At 40.9% G+C, this 26,195-nt stretch overlaps 1 protein-coding gene across 3 annotated transcripts in view; it reads right to left on the reverse strand.

Moving 5' to 3' along the window:
* LOC134346764 (SERTA domain-containing protein 2-like) overlaps positions 1–26,195 on the reverse strand; it is a 49,420-nt gene that overhangs the window by 7,349 nt on the left and 15,876 nt on the right. The window contains exon 2 of one of the 3 annotated variants that reach the window (XM_063048379.1): positions 25,007–25,127. The exons of 1 other annotated variant lie outside the window; for it this stretch is intronic. In XM_063048379.1, coding sequence (XP_062904449.1) covers positions 25,007–25,014 — 8 coding nt within the window. In that variant the 5' untranslated portion in view covers positions 25,015–25,127. Of the gene's footprint in view, positions 1–4,917; positions 5,076–25,006; positions 25,128–26,195 lie in introns of those variants that run through there. One more of the 3 variants, XM_063048396.1, reaches the window with a different exon arrangement.

Raw genomic sequence — 26,195 nt, forward strand, 5'->3', positions numbered from 1 at the left:
CACAGGCAATAAATTAACCTATTGCATTGATCAATGATCAATTTGTGATAAGTCTGTTTTATATACAAAAACTGTATTTGTTGAATGATCCAAAAATTCTTAATTGGATAAGATTTCACACTTGCTTAGGTGGCAGTTCAAGAAAGAAAAAGTGTTCTAACCAAGGTGAGCCACAGCTAGCTGAAACAATTTACAATCAAGATGAAAAATGCACTCAAAATGGAGTTAGCCCCTCAGAAGTGAAACTTAAGGTCAATTTTCCATTTAACTGAATTTCCATGTTACTAAATGCAAATCATTTCTAAGCCAATTTTCATCACAGAACATATTTTTATCATTAATTATGTAGCATCACAGATTTTTTTTGCATTGGAGATATTACTTTAGAGTAGGAACCTAATAAAAGTTTTATTCACATTAGTTATCACAAATAAAGTTGTTTAAATCAACAAATAATCCCCATGTACACAAAATTTTAAAGTGCACTATCCATCTGCCTGCTGGATTCATAATGTCTAGACCAATCAATTTCACAGAAACTTGAAGGAAGATTTAAATGGTGTCTATTAGCACCTTATGTGCATGTATATATTATATATATTTATTTTTATTTATTTTATTAAATGATTTGAGGTCCATAAATGGGTACAGTTAACTGAGGCTCACCATGGTGATTAATTTGCTCTAGGGACCTGGCCAGTTCTGTGAACCAAGCTAGCTTTCAGCCTGATGATTTTGTTTTATAAAATCAATTTGCACTGGGTGCAATTTGCACTTAAATTATTCAAATCATTTACATTAGTTTGGCTGCCTTTGAGTCGATGGTGTTAGAGGAAAATTAGCAGAAAGCCTGGGAATGAGAGCCTAATATTAATGGCACACTTTAAAAAAGAGAAAGAATGATGACATTATTTCAACCCCCTGTCAATATAGCATTTGAAACACAGCTGAATCTAAAAGATTACTAGATGGATTCTAAACTGAACGTTGGTATTGGTTCTGGACAGTACAAAGGTGCACCCAGCTCCTCGAAGACCCACTCAGAGTCACCCATACAAAATCCTCCTAAATGGGGATTTTGATCATTTAGGAAAGCCATCCCAGAATTCAGGAAATCCTACATTTCATGTAATGTCCCAGGCTGCACCATGCTGATCCTTCCAGCAGCAGGGTAGACTGCCAGAGGCAGATGCACTACAGTACAGTTGGGAGAGAATGCAGAGGTACCTAGGTAGGTTATATCCCAAAGCAGAAACAAATCCAACGTACCACTTAGCACTGTATCAATCCATTCTCAGATTTCTGCTGAGTAATGCAAGATCATTGACAGTGCTAGGCATTTACTTGAACAATAACCTCAGCAATTTCATTTCTCCTAAAACACTGTATTCCAGTCCTTACCGTGACCATTGAAAAAAAAAGACTAATTTCCTCAGAAGTGATTTAACAGCCTTAGCATTTAACCAAATATGGCCTGAAGGAAACCTCAAATTGTATAATTATGATTGTTAATCCCATTCAGGCCAGACCTAGGACACATACAAAATGCTGTATGCATAGCCATCCTTGGCTGAATCAAGGACCTTCTGTCTGAGAATGAGAAATGGGTAAATGAGTCCCTATTGGAGAGGGTGCAGAGGAGATTCCTGAGAATGATTCTGTCAATGAAAGGGTTAACATATGAGGAGTGTTTAATAGCTAGACTCACTGGAGCTTAGAAGAAAGAGCGGAGATCTCATTGAAACCTTTGGAATATTGAAAGATCTAGATACAGTGGATGTAGGAGGGATGTTTCCTACAGTGGGTGAGTCTTTGACCAGAAGGGGCAGCCTCAGAATAAAGGGACGTCCATTTAGAACAGAGATAAGGGGTTTCTTTAGCCAAAAGGTGGTGCATCTGTGGAATTCATTGCCACAGACAGCTGTGGAAGCCATCATTGTGTATATTTAAAATGTAGGTTGGTAAGATTTTATTTACTCAGAGCAAAGGTTACAGGGAAATGGCCAGAGAATGAGGTTGAGAGGACTAATAAATCAGCCATGATGGAATGGTGGAGCAGGCTCAATGGGCCGAATGGTTTGAGTGCGCTCCTATGTCTTATGGTGTCATGGTCCTGTATTCACTGACGACACTTAAATGAAACAGTTTGTATCAGCAAGCAGCACAACTCTAACATTCAGACTTGAGCTGGTGCACAATTTAGATACGTTATTTGCTGTAGAAATGTCAGACACTGACCATTTCCAGTAACAGACTACCATTATTCCTTGACATCAATCGCATAACTAACACTGGATGCTCCATCATTAACTTCCGAGCGTCAGTGCTGACAAGAAACTTGTCCAGAGTCAACCATGTTAAGGGCTCAATTCTTCCCCCGCAACAAATGAGTTACATTTGTACTCACAAATCTACATTCTGATATGTAAAGGCAAATTTTCAACTAGCTAGGATCAGTGCAACTCCAACATCAATCAAGAACTTCAACATTCTCCGTGCCAAATATGTCTACTAAACAGAATCCTCATCTGTCAATTCAACAAATAGCACACTTCTACCATATTACAGGGCAATTAGTGATCTCCAAAATAAATCGATCATACCAACAATTTCCAGATCCAATGAAATAATGAAAAAAAAATCTCAAACTCTAAATAAAATGTACTCCTTTACCACCTACAAGAAAAAATGTGTAAATGTTGTGCAATCAAACCAATAAATAGTTGTCCTGGATTTAAAGATGGCTTGGCAAAATAAGACAGGGCAGCGGTGGAATGGGATTATTTTGACTGGAGGACTGTAACATCTGGTGTTCTGCATGGATAGTGCCTGGACTTCTGTCAATTTTTGTCATCTGCAAGCTTACCAATCAGTTGTGGTCCAAACATTAGAGTTATGGATAGTGAGGAAGTCTCTCAAAGATACAATATTACACAGATGAGTGGAAAAATGGGCAGAAAAATGGCAGATGGAGTTGGAGGGTTATAGACCAACCATATGCCGGCAGATGGGGTTAATTTAAATTGGCATCAGAGTCCACACAGACATTACCGGCCAAAGTCCTGTTCCTGTACCGTCCTATGATCTATTTTCAAATGCTTCTCTTTGAGATAATACACTGATGATTTTAGCAATATTCCTATACTAATAACCACCCTGCAAGTTGATAAAATTGACTTCAGACCCAATAACATAAATAGTACATGCAACTCTTCCCAATGATGCTGCATCAATCTATCTGGTCTATTTGATTGTGGACTCTGATTAATGGTTCACGTCGGGCCCAGTTAAGCGTCTGCCCTAATTAGTCAAAATTTCATGGAAGCAGTTAAAATGCAGTTTGTCTTTTTTAAAAAAATACCTCTTTAACTGAGTAACAAATTATGTATTTAAGATGAAATTCAGAACAAATCTGAACACCATCAATACTATTACAGTACTAGAAAACACCATTAATTCCCAATAGTTATCAACAGAAGATTTGCACTGCATGCTCTTTCAGCTGTAAATGAACAAAATCACACCTGGACACGAGGAAGTCTGCAGATGCTGGAATTTCAAGCAACACACATAAAAATTGCTGGTGAACACAGCTGGCCAGGCAGCATCTATAGGAAGAGGTACAGTCGACTAAGTTAGTCCTGACGAAGGGTCTGGGCCCGAAACGTCGACTGTACCTCTTCCTAGAGATGCTGCCTGGCCTTCTAAAATCACACCCAGTGTAGATAATGGACTGCCTTCATACAATTTTCAACATTGCATCCTCCAAATCTTAATTTTCATTGTAACATTTAAGATGATTATCAATACCTTCAAATTCTTTGTAGTTCCTAACTTGTTGAAGTAGTGAAATCATTTCATTTTCACTCACAGCTGTTTCTGGCATCTCCAAGCCTGAACACTTGAACCTGCACTGAGCAAAACTTTCTCCTTATTTCTCATCAACTATCAGTGACAAAAATCACTGCTTTTTGCACACTAATACATGCAACTTGCTATTTAAAAACTGTTCACTCTAAGCACAGTGTAGTGTCTAACGGCCACACAAGTGCACGCTAGTTAGAAACTTCTGCAAGTCTCCTGTCCCAACTTAGTGGCATAGTGTCTCAAATAAATGAAGGAAATCCCGTCCATTTTCTCAATTAGTTTTTGTCCCATTTTTGTTGTCAGTATGAGACTGCCCAATTAACTGATGGCCTAATTAACCGGAATCCACCGTATACATTTCACACTTCAGTGTTAAATCTATATTGATTAGTAGAGTCTCTGAATTTAAAATTTTTTAACTTGCTGGGAAAATGAGTAAGTGAAGTAGAAATTTAAAATTTCATTCTCTTTATTGCAAGTATTGCAACTTGGACAAAGCACCTGAACAAGCGTGGCTGCTGGACTTTCTGAACACAACCTCAGAATATTTTCACAACATTTCTGTGCATCTTTTAAGTTAATTCCAATTCAAAATTAGTAACTTCTAACTTCATAGGTACTAATTACACAAATTATTTGTTCTGTATATAAAAATCGAGGCAGACACTTGTTAGACAACTTGATATTATTTCATCAGTATCAGAGGTTACTTTTTTGCCTTTCTAAATTTACAAATGTCATTTTATTCAAGTCAATACAGCTTCTTCCTCAAAAGCTCCCGCTTCTTGTGTTTATCACGTCGTTTTGTAATATCCAAGCAGGACAATTGCTACTCAGATTACTGTATGCCATCACATCCACAGAGAATACAGTAAACAAAGAGGTCTGCCTGACTGAGCCCTTTTTAAAAGGTAAACCAGAATTTGCATTAATCTTGCTTTCACTGCTCTCTCCTTTTGGGTCGCTTCACTCTGTTTTTGCACAAAGTAGCAATACAACAAAAGGAAGTTTTTATTTTGCCATTAAAAATGTTACACAATAAAAGCTTACCTTGTTTCCAAAGTACCACAATTTCTATTTTCAAATCTGTGGAGTTAGGAGGACAGTACATTCTGAGCATTTCAGATGTAAATGGATTAGTCCTTAGTTGGTTTTTAAGATCAGTTTTTGTCTGCGAGCTAGGATTCTCACTTGCACAAACTGCCATGCAGCTGTCCTGGTTTTTTCAGACAGCTGACAAACAGCAACTGCACAAGCACAATGACGCAGAACACTAAGCTGCCGTGGAAAGGAGTGGAGCTTGAAAAAAGTGGGTGGAGCTTTGTGGCTTGCAGTAGTGTCCATCCCCAGCTTGGCGAGCAGTCAAAGAACTGCCCAACAAGCTCACGGGGCCCCAACTGTGCTATTCCAGAAATGCTGACTGTGCCTCTACCATGTCCGCTTACGGCAGTTTGTTGAAGCATTATACAAGGCAACCCAATTGAATACTGTAAAAATATCACTAAAATAAAAGCACGAGTCAAAGCTACAGGGATTTAACAACTTATTTTGCAAGTGCTTCCCATTAAGGATGTTTCCATATTGGTTGAAAGCTTGAAGGCCTTTAAATATAGAGGGGGAGAAATTGGATAGTGCATTAAAAATTCTGCAGCATTCATACTATACAATTAATCCATGCTTGTTTGATTCAATACACAAGAATCTGTGCCCCAACCTCATAGCCATGATAGCAAAATTCAGTCAACGTCTGTCACACAGCTTATTGCATTAGCACTTATTCACAGACAGCAAATCTAGAAGTAACCCCAAGTTGCAGCTAGATCATGCAGAATGAGGCCATTCTGTCCATCGAAAGAGTGGGTGTGCATTGAAAATAGTTTCAAGTGTGTTCAGCTTCAGGAAGACTGCTGCAGGCCATAATCGCAGTACAACAAAAGTGTAGGTACACAATTTTTCAGCTGAAGCTTTAGCACCTCGATAGATGAGGAAGGCAGATTGCTCTTTCAGTTAGGACCAAGAGTGAAGCTCCCAGAATAGGGATATACTAGAAAAATGTTTTAAATGACCTCACACATAGTTTAGAACAGTAAAGGCATCAATAAATCCCAGTTCTTTACAATCATAACTAATCTCAAAGCTGTTCCAATCAGTGGCCATGGAGCAGTGCATGAGATTAGAGATAGTTTGTAATTAAGCCCTCTCACCCAACAATCTCCACCATTAAATCATGCCTTCATTCATACTCCATCATACCCTTAGATACATATATTCCACCCCCCCATCTCACACAACATTCAGAAAGGACAAAGATATAATTCAGAATATTGTAATGTACAATACTCACAAATTCATAGCACTTCCTGAATGATCAGGTAGTATTCACTGACAGCATCGGTTAATGGCTAGTAGTCAATTCCACATCCATCAGTTCTAACTGATGGAGAAATGGTCATCACTGAAGCAGCCACCCTGAAGTTAGTGATAGCCCAAACATCACAGAGGATGATTAAAGGGCTATTTCCAATCCATCTTTTTGATCCATTTCTTTTCTGTTTTATGACATTCAAATGGCATGAGAACACATCCTTTAGTGTCTCGTCTCATCTCATCGAGACCCTCCAGCACTGCCGTTCATATTTTACATAGTCCAGAACTCCCAGCTCCCCATTTGCTGGTTACTGAGTCACAAGATAGTCAAACAACGAATTTAATCTCCAAAAATCTTATTGCTTTAAGAGGTGGGATCTGCAGTGAGGAACTGCTACAGGTAGACTGCAGCCAGAATAGGAAACCATAATCCAGTTCATCACTGAGAAGACGGAATGGAGAAGTCTAACAGCTTTCTTACACTGAGTTTGACAAACCCATCCTTTCCACCAGAAATGCTAACTTGCTATCCTCCATGAAATGGCACCAGTTGGCTGATGTTCCAAATCCCACTACAGCATGCTCAGTGCCTCGGTAATGAACACTCAGGCGGCCAAGATTATAGATCTGAATGCTAGTCTTCAAGTCAGTTTTCATGATGTTGCTCAGCAGAAGCTGAAACTCCGATGAAATCTATCTGAATTTTGACTGTCTAGGCCCAGAGTTATTATCTGCTCTTCACGTCAATCTGCCATAACCTCCAGTGCATGGCGAGCACTATCTCAGTGCAATAGGGCAAACAAAGACATCGTGGAAGGCGGCACCAAGGGCATACAGAAGAGTGACTGGAATAAAACCAGCAGATCCTGAAAAACTAAAACCAAAGAGAATCCTGGAAGCACTCAGAAGGTCAAGGAAGGTAAACAGAACCTATACCAGTTTTTCTGCAAACCCCATTCCTTCCACCTTCTGAAACATAAGCTTACTACTTTTCTCACTTCGCCCATTCTGATGAAGGGCCCTAGACCTGAACTCCAGATATATAACCAAAGCCATTTGCTACACTGACTACTACTGTCCATCCAAGAGGAAGACAATGAATATCTCTCCCCCAGAGTAAAGTGCTGGCAATCAAACAAGAGGGCATACCCAACACCTCCTACAGCTGCCTGAAAGGAAACAAAGGTCAAGTAGTGGAGGCCCACTTTGACCTTTATTGCCACAACCTGAACAATCCTGGCATAACTATAGCTAAAGCTGTCGGCATTGTTGGAAAGGACTTGCATCACCAGCCGCCTGCTCTCCATGCCAGGCCGTGGCTTGCAATGGAATTTTGTACTATATAATTTGCTGAGGAACACAAGTTTCCCTATAAATATGCACTCAAATCCACAAAGAGATCATCTGCAGAGCTGAAAAAGAAAATATCTCAACCCAATAAATCTCACCATATGCACTGCTTGACATATCAAAAAGCAAGTGAATCACAAAGAATTAAGTAAAACACTGATTTTACACCATCACTTTCAGGGATCTTGCCTCTCATTCAACAGTCACTTATTGATCTATTGGGATTTTACATACTACCTCTTCAAATCCAATAAATGAGCTGAACCAATTTGTACAGTCAGAAACAAGAGTAATTCAATATCAACCACATCTATCAATCGAAACACTAACTGATACATGTATGCTTACCTATAGAAAACAGAGCTCAGAAAATCGACCAAGCCAACATCAGGTGTTGCCGTTTGCATGTGCTGTGCACGTTACATGCATTTTGAATTATATTTTATTAACTTATTTGTGATAAATATTTATTTTATGTGCTGTGTGCGATACATGTATTGTGGGTGCACCGTGGTCCGGAGGAATATTGTTTCATTTAGTCGTACATGAACAGTCAGATGACAATAAACTTAACTTATAAAACGTAAGTAATATAAAATAGTAACAAAAGGGTATTAACAGTTTTATTAATTATTTAGGAACACTCACTTGAAACTAAACTTCTAAATGCATTTAGAAAGATTTGCGGATACCTCAAAGCTAATCAAATATTTTCTGCTGCCTCATAGAAGATTTTTGAACTGATAATGGAGTTTTACATTTCTACAAATATATCTTTGAAGAAATTATGATAAAGTTCACACAACTAAAGGCATTTTACTACAGTTATCCTGGACTAAAGGGACTTCTAGCCATACTTGCCTGGAATAGTAATGTAGCTTTGCAGGTCACCTGAGGTAAATTACTACTCCAGACAGAAAATGACAAAATATTCTTTTGTCATCCTATTGATTTCACCTTTTGTCCCGTTTGGCAAATATACATCTGAAAACTACCTAACCAATTTGAAATATATTCTCTCAATGCTCCAACCATTTCTAAAATTAGCAATGTTTGCAATTACCAAAACATACATACTTAGAAATACAATTGTAATAGCATGGCTATAATTTCCAACACAAAATATTAACCAGGGCTGCCATAGCAGATAATGAAACTTTTGATCATGCAGAAAGCATACAGAGCGCACAGCTGACATCTATCCACATATGACACCCAACTTGTGGCTAGTTTGTGAAATCAAATACAGTGGATTCTGATTAATTAGGCTATCAGGGCAGCCACTTATTTGGGACAATACTTAAGGAACAAAAACTAATGGAGAAAATAGTTGGGATTTGCTTAATTTGTTTGGGACACTATGCCACTTAATTGGGACAGAAGACTATTGCCAAACATTTTCTAACCAGCATCAGTTGCGTGCCCTCACTGTGCTTAAAGTGAACAGGTTCAGTAGTGGGTGCTCTTGTTCAATGAGCAGTGAATTTTGTCACTGATAGTTGGAGAGAAACATCAGCAAGACAATACAGAACTACTTCCCCTCACTTCTGCTCCAACTATTCAGGCTCAGAGATGCCAAACATGGCTGTCAGTGAAAAATGAAACAATTTTGCTACTTCAACAAGTTAGGTACTATGAAGAATAAAGGTTTCAACAATCATCTTGAATATTAAAATGACATGAAGATTTGAAGGATGCAATCATTGAAAGCATTGTACTAAGGCAGTCCATTATCTCCACTAGACGTCTGCACTGATTTTGTTCCTTTCAAAGAAGGGAACACGGTAGCACACACTGGATGAATTCCTCCGTCAATAACTAATACAGTTTTATAGTACTGCAACAGCATTAGTAGTGTTCTAATTTGTATTGGATTTCATTTGGGGTGTATGGGGTGTCAGGGAGCGGTAGCACCTCTGGTGGGGTAACATGTCGCGTCCTTTTCAAGGTGGTTAGTCCACCTTTGGTCCCCACCTGGCACTCAGCTCTCACCTGTGGCTCCCCGTAGCTGTTTGCATGTGACAGCGGACACACCCCAGGCAACGGCTTCGACAAGCCAGCTAAACCAGGTGAGGGTAGCCAACGGGTCTCAAACCCTTAGTGAGATAGGGAGTTGTCTATCCCAGCATGTGAAGACAGACTCCAGCAGATTGAACGGACAAGACCAATGGAAGGTCCAGCAGTCAAGAAGGTGGTCTCTGCAAGCGTTGTGGAACATGTCGAGCAGGACAAGACCCAGAGGTCGTCCTGGTCATCCACTGTGCCTAGTCCCATCTCCAGCCGTCTTGACTTTGTCTTGCCACTGGATCCAGATGGGAATTGGGAATAGAGAATGAGGCTGACGCTGCGCAACTCTCCCTCACTTAAATCCAAATCATACGCTAGTCTCGACACCATCATAATGGTGTCGAGATCCTCATCGACGTCGACGACGGACAAACACTATTTCATTTAAATGCATAATTTGTTACTCAGTTAAACAGAAGTTTGTCTTTTTGTACCTTTTTGACCATTTCCATGAAACTTTGGTTAATTAGGGCAGCTGCTTAATTGGGCCAAATTGTATTGGTGTCAATGTGTCCCAATTAACCGGAATCCACCTGATGGATTTTTAATTTTTTTTTCCAGGAAGCCAGTTACTAATAGTTTTCTGAACAAAGTTCATGTGGGGGTGGAGTTCTAAAGCTACGATTTAAAATGCGTCACTGATTATGGGCACAGAATTGGAGCAAAGCTCAAATTTATTGGGGCTGAAGATCTTCCTTCAGAATTTTGCCAAGGAATTAGCACATGGTAGACTTTGCTTGCTGTCTAGATATGAATGTTTTAATACTTCAACCCACTGGGTCAGTGGTGGGTGTACTAGTAGAGGAATTGGGGCGGGGGGCAGGGAGGCAGAGACAGATCATCAGATGAAAGTAAATGGGGTACTACATGAGGTATCATAGGTTCATCCTTAATGTGTGTGTATACCATGCCATACATTTAGATGATGAGGGCTTATGGTGTTACCTCTGTTTTTATCCCCCCAACATCTAGTACCTGTATCAGAGAGTCACAGCAGGTTGCTTGTCCAATGAGATTCAGTAACCAAGTAACATCGGTAACCAACTTGCAATTATGAAGTTCCATACTCATCCAGCAAAGGCTGGCTTGATCAAAGAGCTCTTAGAGACCCTGGAGAAACTACATGACAGACATTGACTGAAGGCTCAGAGCAAGAATGGTAGGGCACAGAAATGCACTTTTTGGCCTGCCATGCCCATGTAATCCTCTCTATCTGCACTGATCTCATTTGCCAGCAATAGGGCAGTATTCTTCTCTCCATCGAAGTGAAGTTCAGGTGGAGGTAGTGTACCAACCAGTAGAGCACATGAGAACAGTAAGGCCTATTCTCCAAACATTTAACTTAAATTCCCAGCTGAAATACTGCTACATGTGACAACAAACAATTCATCCCTTTCCCTCATTATCTGTAGAGTGTACAATTCAGAAATCATAGCCTGTAAAGAAAGATCGTTTAGCCAGTCTCTCCCTACAGCACGTAAAGCTACTTTCTGAAGTACAGAAGTATGCAAAAACTTTATCCAGCCCCATCTGAACATGGAAGCGAGAATTGGCCCTCCTCTCTTGCTAGCAATGGTGTGGTGCTCACAGATGACAAATCTATTATTTTAGCCTCCATAAGGAAATGTATCACTGGGAGGCTGTACAGAGAAGATTCACTAGGTCAATTCCCAGAAAGAATTAATTGTCATGTTAAGAAAGATTAATATGTTTGGTCATATACTCATTGCAAAATTCAAAACTAATCTTATTCAAAGATACAGGATTCTAAGGGAATTGGCAGGATGAACGATGACTTAATGGTTTCCCCCTAGTACAATTATCTAGATTTAGAGGACAAGCTTCAAAATAAGGGGTCACCTTACAGTAGAGATGTGGAGAAATCTCATCTGAGGTTTGTGGGAATTTCCTGTCCAAAGGGCTCTGGAGATAGGATCATTAAATATATTCAAGAGGTGGGCAGGCAAAGAGTGGATAAAGTAATGTTGAGGCCCAGACTGAAACATCCATAATCTTATCAAGAAAAAGAGCATACTTGGATAACTTGGACCCACTTCAAGATCTGCATACCACCACAACTGGTGAACAGCAGATGCCATTTCTCTGGCTCTTCACTCTGTTCTGAACCATCTGAACAACAGGAACTTGTACAACAGGTTGCTGTTCATCAACTCCAACGTGGCATTCAACACAATCATTCCACACAAATTCATCATCCAGCTTCAAGGCTTCCTCATCAGCAGAGCTCAATGAGGATGGGTAACATCTCCTCCTCACAGGTACACCTGAAGGGTATGTGCTTAGCCCTCTGCACTACTCTCTATACATACAACTGTGTAGCTATATACAGCTCAAGATCCCATACACAAATTCATGGACTACACCACTATTCGTGGACGAATTACAAATAGTGATGAGTCAGCATACCGGGGCGAGATAGTACACTCAGTCAAGTAGTGCCACCACAGCAACAATTAATTGTTGACTTCAAGAAGCAGGAGGACGGCAAACATGCATCAGTCTATATTGGGAAATTGGCAGTGGAGAGTCAACAGCTTTAAACCCCCTGGGTATTAATATATTGGATGACCTGTCTTGGGCACAGCACATAGACACAACCACAAGGAAGGCACCCCAGGGTCTGCTTAAGAACATTTGCTTGTCACCAAACACTAAACAATGTATAGAATTACCATTGAAATGTTTTAGTACAGTCATTCAAATCTGTAGGAATTCAAGAAGCTAGAGTATTGGCTTAACTCAACACATCATGGGCACATCCCTCACCACCATTGTTAGTATCTACAGGAGGAACTCCCTTAAGAAAGAAACACCCAAAGATTCCCAACATTTGGGCCATGCCATTTTCCCGCAGCTAATATCAGGCAGGAGGTAAAGAAGCCTAAAGTTCCACACCACCAGATTTTAAGAACGGTTACTTCCCTTCAGCCATTTGATTCTTGAAGCAACCAGCACAGGCCTAATCTCTAGAGTTTAGCAACATTATGACTGCTCTAATATTTGTACTAAAATGTCCTTTTGTTCCAACTGTATTATTTCTTGTAAAAACTAAACAAATCGAACACACTTGCGAAAGTTGCTTATAATGTGCTATGACAATGATGCAAGAAAGATTGTCATTACACTTGTTCATGTATGTACTGATACATATCATAATAAACTCTAACTCCAAAGGGCCAACTGCTACTAATATGCTGTGCCTCGTCTTTTTCCTCTCACAGCATGCAACACACACAAAATGCTGGAGGAACTCAGCAGGCCAGGCAGCATCAATGGAAAAGAGTACAGTCAATGTTTCGGGCCAAGACCCTTCGGAAGAACTTCAAAGGGTCTCAGCCCAAAACGTCAACTGCACACTTTTCCATAGATGCTGCCTGGCCTGCTGAGATCCCCCACCATTTTGTGTGTGTTGCTTAGATTTCCAACATCTGCAGATTTTCACTTGTTTGTGATTGAATTTCCAATCAGACCATGCCTTGCTTCTTTGTAAAGTACTTCAGGCAGAAGCAGCAAAGTAGTTTCCCAGCATGGAACAGCTGAAGCCATTTTATGACTTCCTTTCTATCAAACTTTTGTTTCATGACAGAGAAGATGTAGGAATAAAATACTCACTGAAATCTGATGGCTGTGAAGGCCAGATTTAAAATTGAAAATTGTCAGAAATAAGGAGTCTTATAGATGTCCTTGGCAATCCCTGATGGAACCCTGTGCAAACAAGCTATTACAGCTGGAGTCTGAATGTCTAACTGTAACTCTTGTTACTAGTGTCAGCAACAACACAAGTATACCACAAAGCACAAAAGGCTGCTTTTAAAAATAATTAGCACAGAATAAATTATGCAAAATCCCAATTATTTCAGGGCAGATTAGGGCAGATTATCTTCTCCAAACATCCACACTGCAATGAATAGTAACATGTGTAAGAAAGTGCACCAAAACTTTAGGCTTCATATATGGAAATCTCAGAAAATAAAAGGGCTGCATTTTGTAGTGTAATCAATATTTAAGTAATATGTAAATATAAAGTTTGATTTAGCATTCTTTGTTGATTACATAATTTATTATGGGGTTATATGTGAAAGTACGTGAATGGCCAATGCTATTTCTTCACCACATCATGTGTGAGCGCCTCACTAAAGAAAAAGTAGAGCAGAGCATCAACCCGGCTTCTGTGTTTTTCTTTTGTTTAATTCCTGGAGTTACAAAACAGTACTGAGTAAGTTTTAAAACGAACCTGAGACGACTACCTACCTGTAGCACAGCATGCGGTTCCTCAGAAGGGGAGAGAGACGGTTGAGTTTAAAAAAGAAAGACAGAAATTGGACAGAAGCTGAAGACCAGGTTGCCCTGGCTCTCAATGTTACCAGCATGACATGATTGTTAACAGTAAGGAAGACAAGAAGCATCCCAAAATCTCAAGACTGGAAGATTATAGGCTATGGCCTCTAGTTCTTGTCTCACCCAACCTGAGGAAGAAAAAAAACCTGCATTCACCCATCTATACCCATCATCCTATCATTATCCCTCATAAAAGCATATACCCGGTAAGATCTCCCTCCTTCTCCTGCACTCCAGAGAATAAAGTTCTAACCTATTCAACATGTCCCTATAACTCAGGTAGTCAAGCCCCAGCAACATCACTCTAATTTAAAGCTAATTGATGTCCTTCCTGTAAGTAGTGACCAGACTGCACAAAAAAACTCCGAATTCCACCTTACCAACATCAACTGTTTATTCTCTTCGACAGATGCTGCCTGACTTGCCAAGTTCCCTCTTGTGTGTTGCTCAAGATTTCCAGCATCAGCAGAACATAGAAACATAGAAACATAGAAAATAGGTGCAGGAGTAGGCCATTCGGCCCTTCGAGCCTGCACCGCCATTTATTATGATCATGGCTGATCATCCAACTCAGAACCCAGCCTTCCCTCCATACCCCCTGACCCCTGTAGCCACAAGGGCCATATCTAACTTCCTTTTAAACATAGCTAATGAACTGGCCTCAACAGTTTGCTGTGGCAGAGAATTCCACAGATTCACCACTCTCTGTGTGAAGAAGTTTTTCCTAACCTCGGTCCTAAAAGGCTTCCCCTCTATCCTCAAACTGTGACCCCTCGTTCTAGACCTCCCCAACATCGGGAACAATCTTCCCGCATCTAGCCTGTCCAATCCCTTTAGGATCTTATACGTTTCAATCAGATCCCCCCTCAATCTTCTAAATTCCAATGAGTACAAGCCCAGTTCATCCAGTCTTTCTTCATATGAAAGACCTGCCATCCCAGGAATCAATCTGGTGAACCTTCTTTGTACTCCCTCTATGGCAAAGATGTCTTTCCTCAGATTAGGGGACCAAAACTGCACACAATACTCCAGGTGTGGTCTCACCAAGGCCTTGTACAACTGCAGTAGTACCTCCCTGCTCCTGTACTCGAATCCTCTCGCTATAAATGCCAGCATACCGTTCGCCTTTTTCACCGCCTGCTGTACCTGCATGCCCACTTTCAATGACTGGTGTATAATGACACCCAGGTCTCGTTGCACCTCCCCTTTTCCTAATCGGCCACCATTCAGATAATAATCTGTTTTCCTATTTTTGCCACCAAAGCGGATAACTTCACATTTATCCACATTAAATTGCATCTGCCATGAGTTTGCCCACTCACCCAACCTATCCAAGTCACCCTGCATCCTCTTAGCATCCTCCTCACTGCTAACACTGCCACCCAGCTTTGTGTCATCCGCAAACTTGGAGATGCTGCATTTAATTCCCTCATCCAAGTCATTAATATATATTGTAAACAACTGGGGTCCCAGCACTGAGCCTTGCGGTACCCCACTAGTCACCGCCTGCCATTCTGAATAGGTCCCATTTATTCCCACTCTTTGCTTCCTGTCTGCTAACCAATTCTCCACCCACACCAATACCTTACCCCCAATACCGTGTGCTTTAAGTTTGCACACTAATCTCCTGTGTGGGACCTTGTCAAAAGCCTTTTGAAAATCCAAATATACCACATCCACTGGTTCTCCCCTATCCACTCTACTAGTTACATCCTCAAAAAATTCTATGAGATTCGTCAGACATGATTTTCCTTTCACAAATCCATGCTGACTTTGTCCGATCATTTCACCGCTTTCCAAATGTGCTGTTATCACATCCTTGATAACTGACTCTAGCAGTTTCCCCACCACTGACGTTAGGCTAACCGGCCTATAATTCCCCGGTTTCTCTCTCCCTCCTTTTTTAAAAAGTGGGGTTACATTAGCCACCCTCCAATCCTCAGGAACTAGTCCAGAATCTAACGAGTTTTGAAAAATTATCACTAATGCATCCACTATTTCTTGGGCCACTTCCTTAAGCACTCTGGGATGCAGACCATCTGGCCCTGGGGATTTATCTGCCTTCAATCCCTTCAATTTACCTAACACCACTTCCCTACTAACATGTATTTCGCTCAGTTCCTCCATCTCACTGGACCCTCTGTCCCTTACTATTTCTGGAAGATTATTTATGTCCTCCTTAGTGAAGACAGAACCAAAGTAATTATTCAATTGGTCTGCCATGTCCTTGCTCCCCATAATCAATTCACCTGTTTCTGTTTGCAGGGGACCTACATTTGTCTTTATCAGTCTTTTCCTTTTTACATATCTATAAAAGCTTTTACAGTCCGTTTTTATGTTCTCTGCCAGTTTTCTCTCATAATCTTTTTTCCCCTTCCTAATTAAGCCCTTTGTCCTCCTCTGCTGAACTCTGAATTTCTCCCAGTCCTCAGGTGAGCCACTTTCTCTGGCTAATTTGTATGCTACTTCTTTGGAATTGATACTATCCCTAATTTCTCTTGTCAGCCACGGGTGCACTACCTTCCTTGATTTATTCTTTTGCCAAACTGGGATGAACAATTGTTGTAGTTCATCCATGCAACCTTTAAATGCCTGCCATTGCATATCCACCGTCAATCCTTGAAGTGTCATTTGCCAGTCTATCTTAGCTAATTCACGTCTCATACCTTCAAAGTTACCCCTCTTTTAAGTTCAGAACCTTTGTTTCTGAATTAACTACGTCACTCTCCATGTTAATGAAGAATTCCACCATATTATGGTCACTCTTACCCAAGGGGCCTCTCACGACAAGATCGCTAATTAACCCTTCCTCATTGCTCAAAACCCAGTCCAGAATAGCCTGCTCTCTAGTCGGTTCCTCGACATGTTGGTTCAAAAAACCATCCCGCATACATTCCAAGAAATCCTCTTCCTCAGCACCTTTACCAATTTGGTTCACCCAGTCTACATGTAGATTGAAGTCACCCATTATAACTGCTGTTCCTTTATTGCACACATTTCTAATTTCCTGTTTAATACCATCTCCGACCTCACTACTACTGTTAGGTGGCCTGTACACAACTCCCACCAGCGTCTTCTGCCCCTTAGTGTTACGCAGCTCTACCCATATCGATTCCACATCTTCCCGGCTTATGTCCTTCCTTTCTATTGCGTTAATCTCTTTTTTAACCAGCAACGCCACCCCACCTCCCCTTCCTTCATGTCTATCCCTCCTGAATATTGAATATCCCTGAACGGTGAGCTCCCATCCCTGGTCACCCTGGAGCCATGTCTCTGTGATCCCAACTATATCATAATCATTAATAACAATCTGCATTTTCAATTCATCCACCTTATTACGAATGCTCCTTGCATTGACACATAAAGCCTTCAGGCGCTCTTTTACAACTCTCTTAGCCCTTTTTAATGCTTGCCCTGGATTTGTCGGCCTGCCACTTTTACTTTTCCCCTTTGTACTTTTTGCTTCTACGCTCACTTTACACCCCTCTGTCTCTCTGCACTGGTTCCCATCCCTCTGTTGTGAACTAACCTCCTCACACCTAGCCGCTTTAATTTGATTCCCACCCCCCAACCATTCTAGTTTAAAGTCACCTCAGTAGCCCCCGCTAATCTCCCTGCCAGGATATTGGTCCCCCTAGGATTTAAGTGTAACCCGTCCTTTTTGTACAGGTCACACCTGCGCCAAAAGAGGTCCCAATGATCCAAAAACTTGAATCCCTGCCCCCTGCTCCAATCCCTCAGCCATGCAGAACCTCCTGCATTTCTGAATTTAGTTACTCTTCACTGTCAAATATACTTCTAACTTCAAAGGCATAGTGCTTTGTCCTTTCAAGATATTTGCCTGAGGTTTCGGTCTTCTACACAAATATCCCATTATATACTTTGGTATCAAACCTTGTTGTTAATAAGCACACAGTTAATAACTAGTCCCTGAAGAACCTTGGATATGTTTTACATTAAAATACTACACAAATTCAAATTGCTATTTTATTGTAAAGATATACTCAAATTATGCTATCTGCTTTGTCAAATTTTTCACAAGCGTCTAACATACTGTACTGAAAAACTTGGTCTTAATTCCCCACAACTAATAACTTGGCAGATAACTAATAATCTAATAATCCTACTAATAATCCTACATCATTACTTTTTATTCTTCATTTAAAGTTATTATACCACATCAGTATGCAGCTGACAATATGCAATGACTGCTCAAAACAGTAAGATTAAAACTTTTAATTTGCAATATTAAAAAGTTCTGAAGATGGAAAATTACTTGATCCATATAAAATTTCCAACTACTTAGAAAATACATGTCTGGTCAGAGTTTGAGGCAGAGACCGCTAGAATCGGCGAGTACCAAGTAGCAACTGATGTTTTCGAGTTTAGTTGCTTTTAATACCCAGTTACACGCAAATAGTTAATTAACAAAATTTGTTTAATACCGAACAATGTAAAAGAACAACTCTTCAAATTAGATGTTTCTAATGGCATCTCAGTTTTTCAGTTACATATAGAAGAAGTGTAAAACACCAGACTGACTTTACCAACTTGAATAGTAAAGAGTATCAAGTTATGGGCTAGGGAGTTTCATTTGTGCAGAGGTGTCATAGTAAAACAAGGATAATCTAAAAATTAATGCATGGTTTCCTATTCTCCCTCTTGCAGCTGAGATTTTTGCTTTTCTGGTCATTAATATCCAAGTGTCATTTTACAACAAGCTATAGTTAGTCAATTTATTAAACAGGATAAACCTTATAGACCTTTATCTTAGAAGCCCATAAGATACAGGAGCAGAATTAGGCCATTTGGCCCATCAAGTCTACCCCACCATTTCATCATGACTGATCCAATTTTCCTCTCAGCCCCAATCCCCTGTCTTTATCCCGTATCCCTTCATGCCCTGACCAATCAAGAATCTATCAACCTCTACCTTAAATGTACATAAAGACTAGGTCTACACAGCTGCCCATGGCAAAGAATTCCACCAATTCACCATCTGGCTAAAGAAATTCCTTCTCATCTCTGTTCTAAAAGGACGCCCCTCTATTCTGAGGCTGTGTCCTCTGGTCTAAGACTCTCCCACCATAGCAAACATCCTCTCCACATCCACTCTATCAAGGCCTTTCAATATTTGATAGGTTTCAATTAGGTCACCCCTCATTCTTCTGAATTCCAGTGAATACAGACCCAGAGCCATCAAATGCTCTTCATATAACAAGCTATTCAATCCCAGAATCATTTTCTTGAATCTCCTTTGAACCCTCTCCAGTTCCAGCTCATCCTTTCCAAGATAAGGGGCCCAAAACTGCTCACAGTACTCTAAGTGAGGCCTCACCAGTGCTTTATAAAGCCTCAACATTACATCTTTGCTTTTATACTCTATTCCTTTCAAAATGAATGCTAATATCGCATTTGCCTTCCTCACCACAGACTCAACCTGCAAGTTAACCTTTAGGGAACCCTGCACATGTATTCCCAAGTCCCTTTGCACCTCAGTTATTTTTGTATTTTCTCTCCATTTAGAAAATAGTCAACCCTTTCATTTCTTCTACCAAAGCACATGATCATACTCTTCCCGACACTATATTCCATCAACTATTTCTTTGCCCATTCTTCTAATCTAAGTCTTTCTGTCACCTCCCCACTTCCTCAAAACTACCAGCCCCTCCACTTATCTTCATATTGTCTGCAAACTTTGTAACAAAGCCATCAATTCCATCATCTAAATCACTGTCATAAAATGTAAAAAGAATCAGTCCCAACACAGAGCTCTGTGGAAAACCACTAGTCATCAGCAGCCAGTCAGAAAAGGCTCACTTTATTCCCACTCTTTGCCTCCTGCCAATCAGCCACTGCTTTATCCATGATAGGATCTTTCCTATACTGTAATACCAAGGGCTCATAGCTTGTTAAGCAGCTTCATGTATGGCACCTTGTCAAAGGCTTTCTGAAAATCCAAGTACACAACTTCAACTGATTCTCCTTTGTCTATTCTGCTTGATATTTTTTCAAAGGATTCCAACAGATTTGTCAGGCAAGACCTTCCTTTAAGGAAACCATACTGTCTACGGCCTAGCACTTGCCTCCAAGTACCAAGACTTTATCCTTAATAATTGTCTCCAACATCTTCCCACCTACTAAGGTCAGACTAACTGGCCTATAGTTTCCTTTCTTCTGCCTCTCCCCCTCCTTGAAGAGTGGAGTGACGTTTGCAACTTTCCACTCTTCCAGAACCATTCCAGAATCCATTGATTCTTGCAAGATCATTACTAACGCCTCCATGATCTTTTCAGCTACATCTTTCAGAGGTGTACACCATCTGGTTCAGGTGACATCTACCTTCAGATCTTTCAGGTTCCCCAAGAACCTTCTCTCTAGTTATGGTAACTTCACACACTTCATGCCCCCCGACACCTGGAACTTCCACCATACTGCTCATGTCTTTCACAGCGAAGAATGATGCAAAGTAGTTATTCAGTTCAGTTCAGCTGCTATTTTGTTGTCCCCATTACTACCACTCCAGCATCATTTTCCAGCGGTCTGATATCCATTCTCACCTCTTTTACACTTTATGTATCTGAAGAAACGTTTGGTATCCTCTTTAATATTATTGGCTAGCTTACTTTTGTATTCTATCTTTACCTTCATAATGACTTTTTTTAGTTGCCTTCTGTTGGTTTTTAAAAGCTTCCCACTATTTGCTCTATTATATACTCTCTCTTTGGCTTTTATGTTGGCTTTGACTTCGTTAGTCATGGTTGTGTCATCTTGCCTTTAGAATACTTCTTCCTCTTTGGGATGTATATATCCTGTGCATTCAAATTGCTTCCAGAAATTCCAGCCTTTGCTGCTCTGCTGCCATCCCTGCCAGTGTTCTTTTCCAATCAGTTCTGACCAACTTCTCTCTCATACCTCTGTCCTTCCCTTTAGTCCACTGTAATACTGATACATCTGACATTAGCTTCTCCTTCTCAAATTTCAGGGTGAATTTTATCATTTATGATCACTTGCCCCCAAGGGTTCTTTGACCTGAAGTTCTCTCATCAATTCTGGTTCATTGCACAACACCCATTCCAGAATAGTGGATCCTCTAGTGGGCTCAACCACTAGCGGCTCTAAAAAGCCATCTCATAGGCACTCTAGAAATTCCCCTTCCTGTAATCCAGCACCATCCTGATTTTCCCCAATCTACCTGCATACTGAAGTCCCCCGTAACTACTGTAACACTGTCCTTTTGGCATCCATTTTCTATCTCCCATTGTAATTTGGCCACATCCTTACTACTGTTTGGGGACCTGTATAAAACTCCCATTAGGGTCTTTTTACCCTTGCATTTCCTTAGCTTTGTCCACAGTGATTCAACATCTTCTGACCCTGTGCCACCTCTAATGATTTTATTTCGTTTTTTAACCAACAGAGCAATGCCCCCCCCCCCGCTTTTCTGCCTATCCTTTCAATACAATGTGTATCCTTGGACATTAAGCTCCCAGATATTATCCTTCAGCCATGATTCAGTGATGCCTATAACATCATACCTGCCAATATGCAACCGTGCTGCAAGTTCATCTACCTTATTCCGTACACAGTGCACATTCAGATTCAACACCTTCAGTCCTGTATTCATCCTTTTCGATTTTGTCTGCGTTTTACGTTACAACTCATCCTGTTGGCTACAGTTTTGCCCTATCAACAGCCTCTCCTAACTACACATTGCCTCTTTTTGTACAGCTACTTCATCTTCAACACTATTATCTGCTTTTCCTATGCTACTTCTTGCATTGAAATATGCATAGCTCAGGACATTAGTCGCACCATGCTCAACCTTTTGATTCCTAACTTTGTCTGAGATCTTACCAAGATCTGCCTCCACAACCTCTCCACTATCTGTTCTGGCATTCTGGTTCCCATCCCCCTGCAACTCTAGTTTAAACCCCACCATTAACAAGACTTTCCGGTAGAAAATTAGTCCCCCTCCAGTTTGGGTGCAAACCATCCCTTCTGTACAGATCCCACCTTCCCTGAAGATGCCCAATGATCCAAAAATCTTATGCCCTCTCTCCTAAACCAACTCCTTAGCCATGTACAAACTGTACAATCTTCCTAGTTCTAGCCTCACTAAACGTGGCATGGGTAGCAATCCTGAAAACACAACACTGGAGGTCCTGCCCTTTAACGTAGCACCTAACTCCCTGAATTCCCTCTGCAGAACCTCGTCACTCATCCAACCAATGTCATTAGTACCTACATGGACCATGACTTCTGGCTGTTCACCCTCCCACTTAAGAATGCTATGGACTCAGTTTGAGATATCCTGGACCCTTGCACCCAGGAATCTCATTCTCGCCCAGAGCCTGCTGTCCATTCCCCTGACTAACAAATCCCCTATCGCCATAGTGTGCCTCATCTCCCCACTTCCCTCTGAGTCACAGAGGCAGACTCCTTGCCAGAGACCCGACCACTGTAACTTTCCTCTGTTAGGTTATTCTCTCTCTGACAGTATCCAAAGTGATACAGTTGTTGTTGAGTGGGATAGCCACAGGGGTACTCTGTCCTGGCTCTTTAACTACTTTACCCTTCCTGTCACCTCACAGAGGTACATAAAACCATGATGGCATAGGGTGAATGCGTGCTCACTTTCTCCCAGGGAAAGGGAATCAAAGCCAAGCGGGCATAGGTTTAAGGCGAGAGAAGGAAGATTTAAAAGAACCCAAGGGGGCAACTGCTTCAAGCAGAGGCTGATGCCAGTTTGGAATGAGCTGCTGGAGGAAGTGGTTGAGGCAGGTACAGTAACATTTAAAAGACACTTGGACAGACACATGGATAGGAAGGCTTAGAGAGATATGGGCTAAACACAGGTAAAGGGGTTAGCTTAGATGACATTTTGGTTGGGTTTTACAAGTTAGGCTAAAGGCTTGGTTCTGTGCTGTAATTTTCTAGGACTCCGGAAAGCTGATCCCATCCTCACTGAGAACACACATGCACTTTTACTAGAAAAGACGGTCACACAAAAAGTGATCAGGAATAGAAAATCCGAATACTTTTTTTAAAAAACCTTTTAAAGCAGAAAACAGAAATCACTGTCCTAATAATTCAGTAAAGAACCTTGTATTCATTGATCATTATTGCTGACAAATTTTTCCAAACTATCAGGAAAGCTGCATCAATGTTGCAAATTTGAATTTCCACATGCAGACTTATCACATAAACTACAGAGCTCAGTTGGGAGTCTTTGAATGGTACCCAAAGATAAATTTAGCCTTTTAAAAATGATCAATTTAGAATGTTGTTCAAATCACTGAGCATAGTTACATTCAATAAAAATTATCCACAAAGATATGTATAATCTACTTCCAATTATTATTTACCCCCTAAATTTAGTATATCTGCAGTACTCTTAAAAAATATATTGTTAGTGGCTTTGACTGGCAAATTTTAAGATAAAAATTTCTCCAGCTTTTTTAAAGAAAAATTAAAATTCAGCATCAAGGTTTCCTGTTGTGCATTAATTACAACAACTTTATTAACATTTTGCTAGTTTAGTTCAGTTACTGAGCATGAAAAGTTGTTAGTCGTGACTCAGTAGAAGCAAGGAGTAGGCGTTTAGCAGTCTGACTCCCACACATTACACACAAGACAGGAACACGAGTTGCTTCTCACTAGCTGCAGTCTGACAAAGAAGTGAACCAATGGCAGGAGACAAATAAGAGATGGCTGATGACAACAGCCATATAGAAAGATTGAGTGGGCTGCACTTCACACCAGACCAATCACCAGGCACCTTCCTCATTAGGACTATTTCACCATTAAAGGATAGCCATGAGCTGAAAGACATTGCTGTACATAATCAGTAGGTGAAACAGCTGCCTATTATGACTCAACTGCAAATATCACCATGTTAGTCACCAGTTTCAAATTCTTTTGTAGTAGAAAAAATTATGACTCAACCACACACTTTATAGAACTCAGCACTGTAGTTTAATTTGTTTTCTGGTAGCACAAGTGCCACTAAGTTATTTACATAAGCATTACTTTGTTCATGCTTTCTTAGAAAAGGTATACACAAAATCACAATTCTAAGTATGGTCCTACCTGTTCTTATTTATAATACTTAGCAAAACTAATCCTAACCCAAGATGCCTGTTCTCATCCCATATCCCTTCAACTACCTAACTTCCAATCCCGTTTCATTATCAATTCCAGTGATGCATTGAATAGTTGCTTAACTTTCTATGAAAATGACTTGATCATCTACTGTGTAATAAATGCTCTGTTGAGAAAGTTTTTCATAAATATCTGCTTCAATTTCTAATAATCTGCATGGTGAGAATACTCCTTCCTCAGGGATCCTTTACTGATGATCATTTCCTATTGCCTGCTTGTCACCCTCAGGAAGAGCAGAAGACTGGCTAGGGTTCAAGAAGCTGAACATGAAACTAATGATCCCACAAAGCAACATAGAATTTAAAAAAGACATTATGCAGGTTGGAGAGCCTGTAGTGCCCCACCACCATTCCCAAAAGCATAAAGTATGTGTGAGGTTCATAATCAACAAAAAGGTGTACACAGAGCAAAATGAGGCAGTGGGAAGTGTGACATCTCCAGGAAAGCCTGCAAAATCATGGTGCAGTTGACATTGGCGGATATTGAGAAGGTGCTCCAAGTTAAAAGTCAGAAACCTAGTTTTCTGAGTAGTTTCCATTCATCCTCCAAGATCTTCATCCAATCTGGAACCCATTCCTTGCAACGGGATGTGGCTTTTTCCTGCTTTCAGTTCTTCTACCCAAAATTTCACTCAGAGACTCCTGATCATTAACGTTAAAGGAAGAAGATAGCTCAGCAAAATCCTGACAGCCTCAAATATTACAGAACTGCAAATCCTAAACACCAGGCTATATGGTTTGAATTTCTTGTCTGCTATTTGGGAGGTTTCAGGTGACAACAAACAGGATGGTCTGGACTACCCCTTAAAATTGGGCAGTCTGACATAGCTCACCTGCTCATGACAAGTACAATTTCCAGAAGTGGTGGCTCAGTATCTGAAGTACTAGGTCAGTCCAGAGCTGTGGGAAGTGCAGAGCATCATTCATCCACTTGGCAGCACATCAGAATCCATCCTAGTTGACATTATCATCAAAAAGAAATGCAGAAAGACATCAAAATTTGGCAATGCACTTCACTGTTTATTGTCAAAAGATTTGGTCCACGGTCTTTGCCAATTAAGCCAAGCTTATTCTAGCCTGGTGGGTCACACTCAGCAGGAGAAATTTTTACCTCTTTGCATGACTCAAGGGTACGATCACCCATGTGTAGGGAGGACTGGGCTTTGCTGGTAATGAGTAGGGCCCTTGTGCTGGAGCCTTCATGAACTGCCAGACTTGCAGCATTTCCAAAACCAGACTTTGACGTGGCTGCAATGAGCTTCACCTATCTACCTGTTAAAAGTGTGTTTGCCAAGAAGGGTCTTTCTGGAGGTGCACAACAACAACCCTATGGGCTGTTTCCAGGGACTCGTACTGAGGAAAACACCCAGGCCTTGCAGAAGGATTATCAAGTACAAGATGCCCTCAGGTCTGATCAGAACTTACTGGTCTCCTATTGCAAGAGCTATGCAAAGAATCTAAGGAAAAGATACCCACAGGGGTGCCCGAGAGGGGTGGGGGAGGATGAGCACCCCAGTCGGATGGACACAACGACATCAGACCCAGGCAATGAACAAACAACAATGAGGAAGCAGTGTGCATGTGGCAAAATCTGCAAGAACGATCGCGGCTTGAAGATCCACCAAGCGAGGATGGGAGCAGGAGCAGCACAACGCGCAGGTGTTCAACCTGGTGAGATGAAGGAGGGGCCAGGCCCGGAGCCACCCCATAGTGCCCGGAACCTCCAAGTGTTGCAAACTAATCCTCGAACATGAAGTCTAACAGGAGGCGGATCAAATGGCCTGCAGCTAACATGACTTCACTGTGGAAGCAGTTTGATGATGATGTTAACCAAATTCTGGAGGCAACGGCGAAGGAATTTGATAGGAAGCTGCACGCCATAACACAGCAACTGTCAGCAGGCTGGATGGAGAGCGAGGTGTCTCCCAGTGGAGGTTGGTTGTAGGGGATTTGTAGCCCATTCTTTAGTTAGAGCCTTCAGCATTTTGGGCATCGAGGGAGAGAGGAAGAGGAGAGCCATCC

This window comes from Mobula hypostoma, chromosome 1 (genome assembly GCF_963921235.1).
Source record: "Mobula hypostoma chromosome 1, sMobHyp1.1, whole genome shotgun sequence".
Lineage (NCBI taxonomy): Eukaryota > Metazoa > Chordata > Chondrichthyes > Myliobatiformes > Myliobatidae > Mobula > Mobula hypostoma.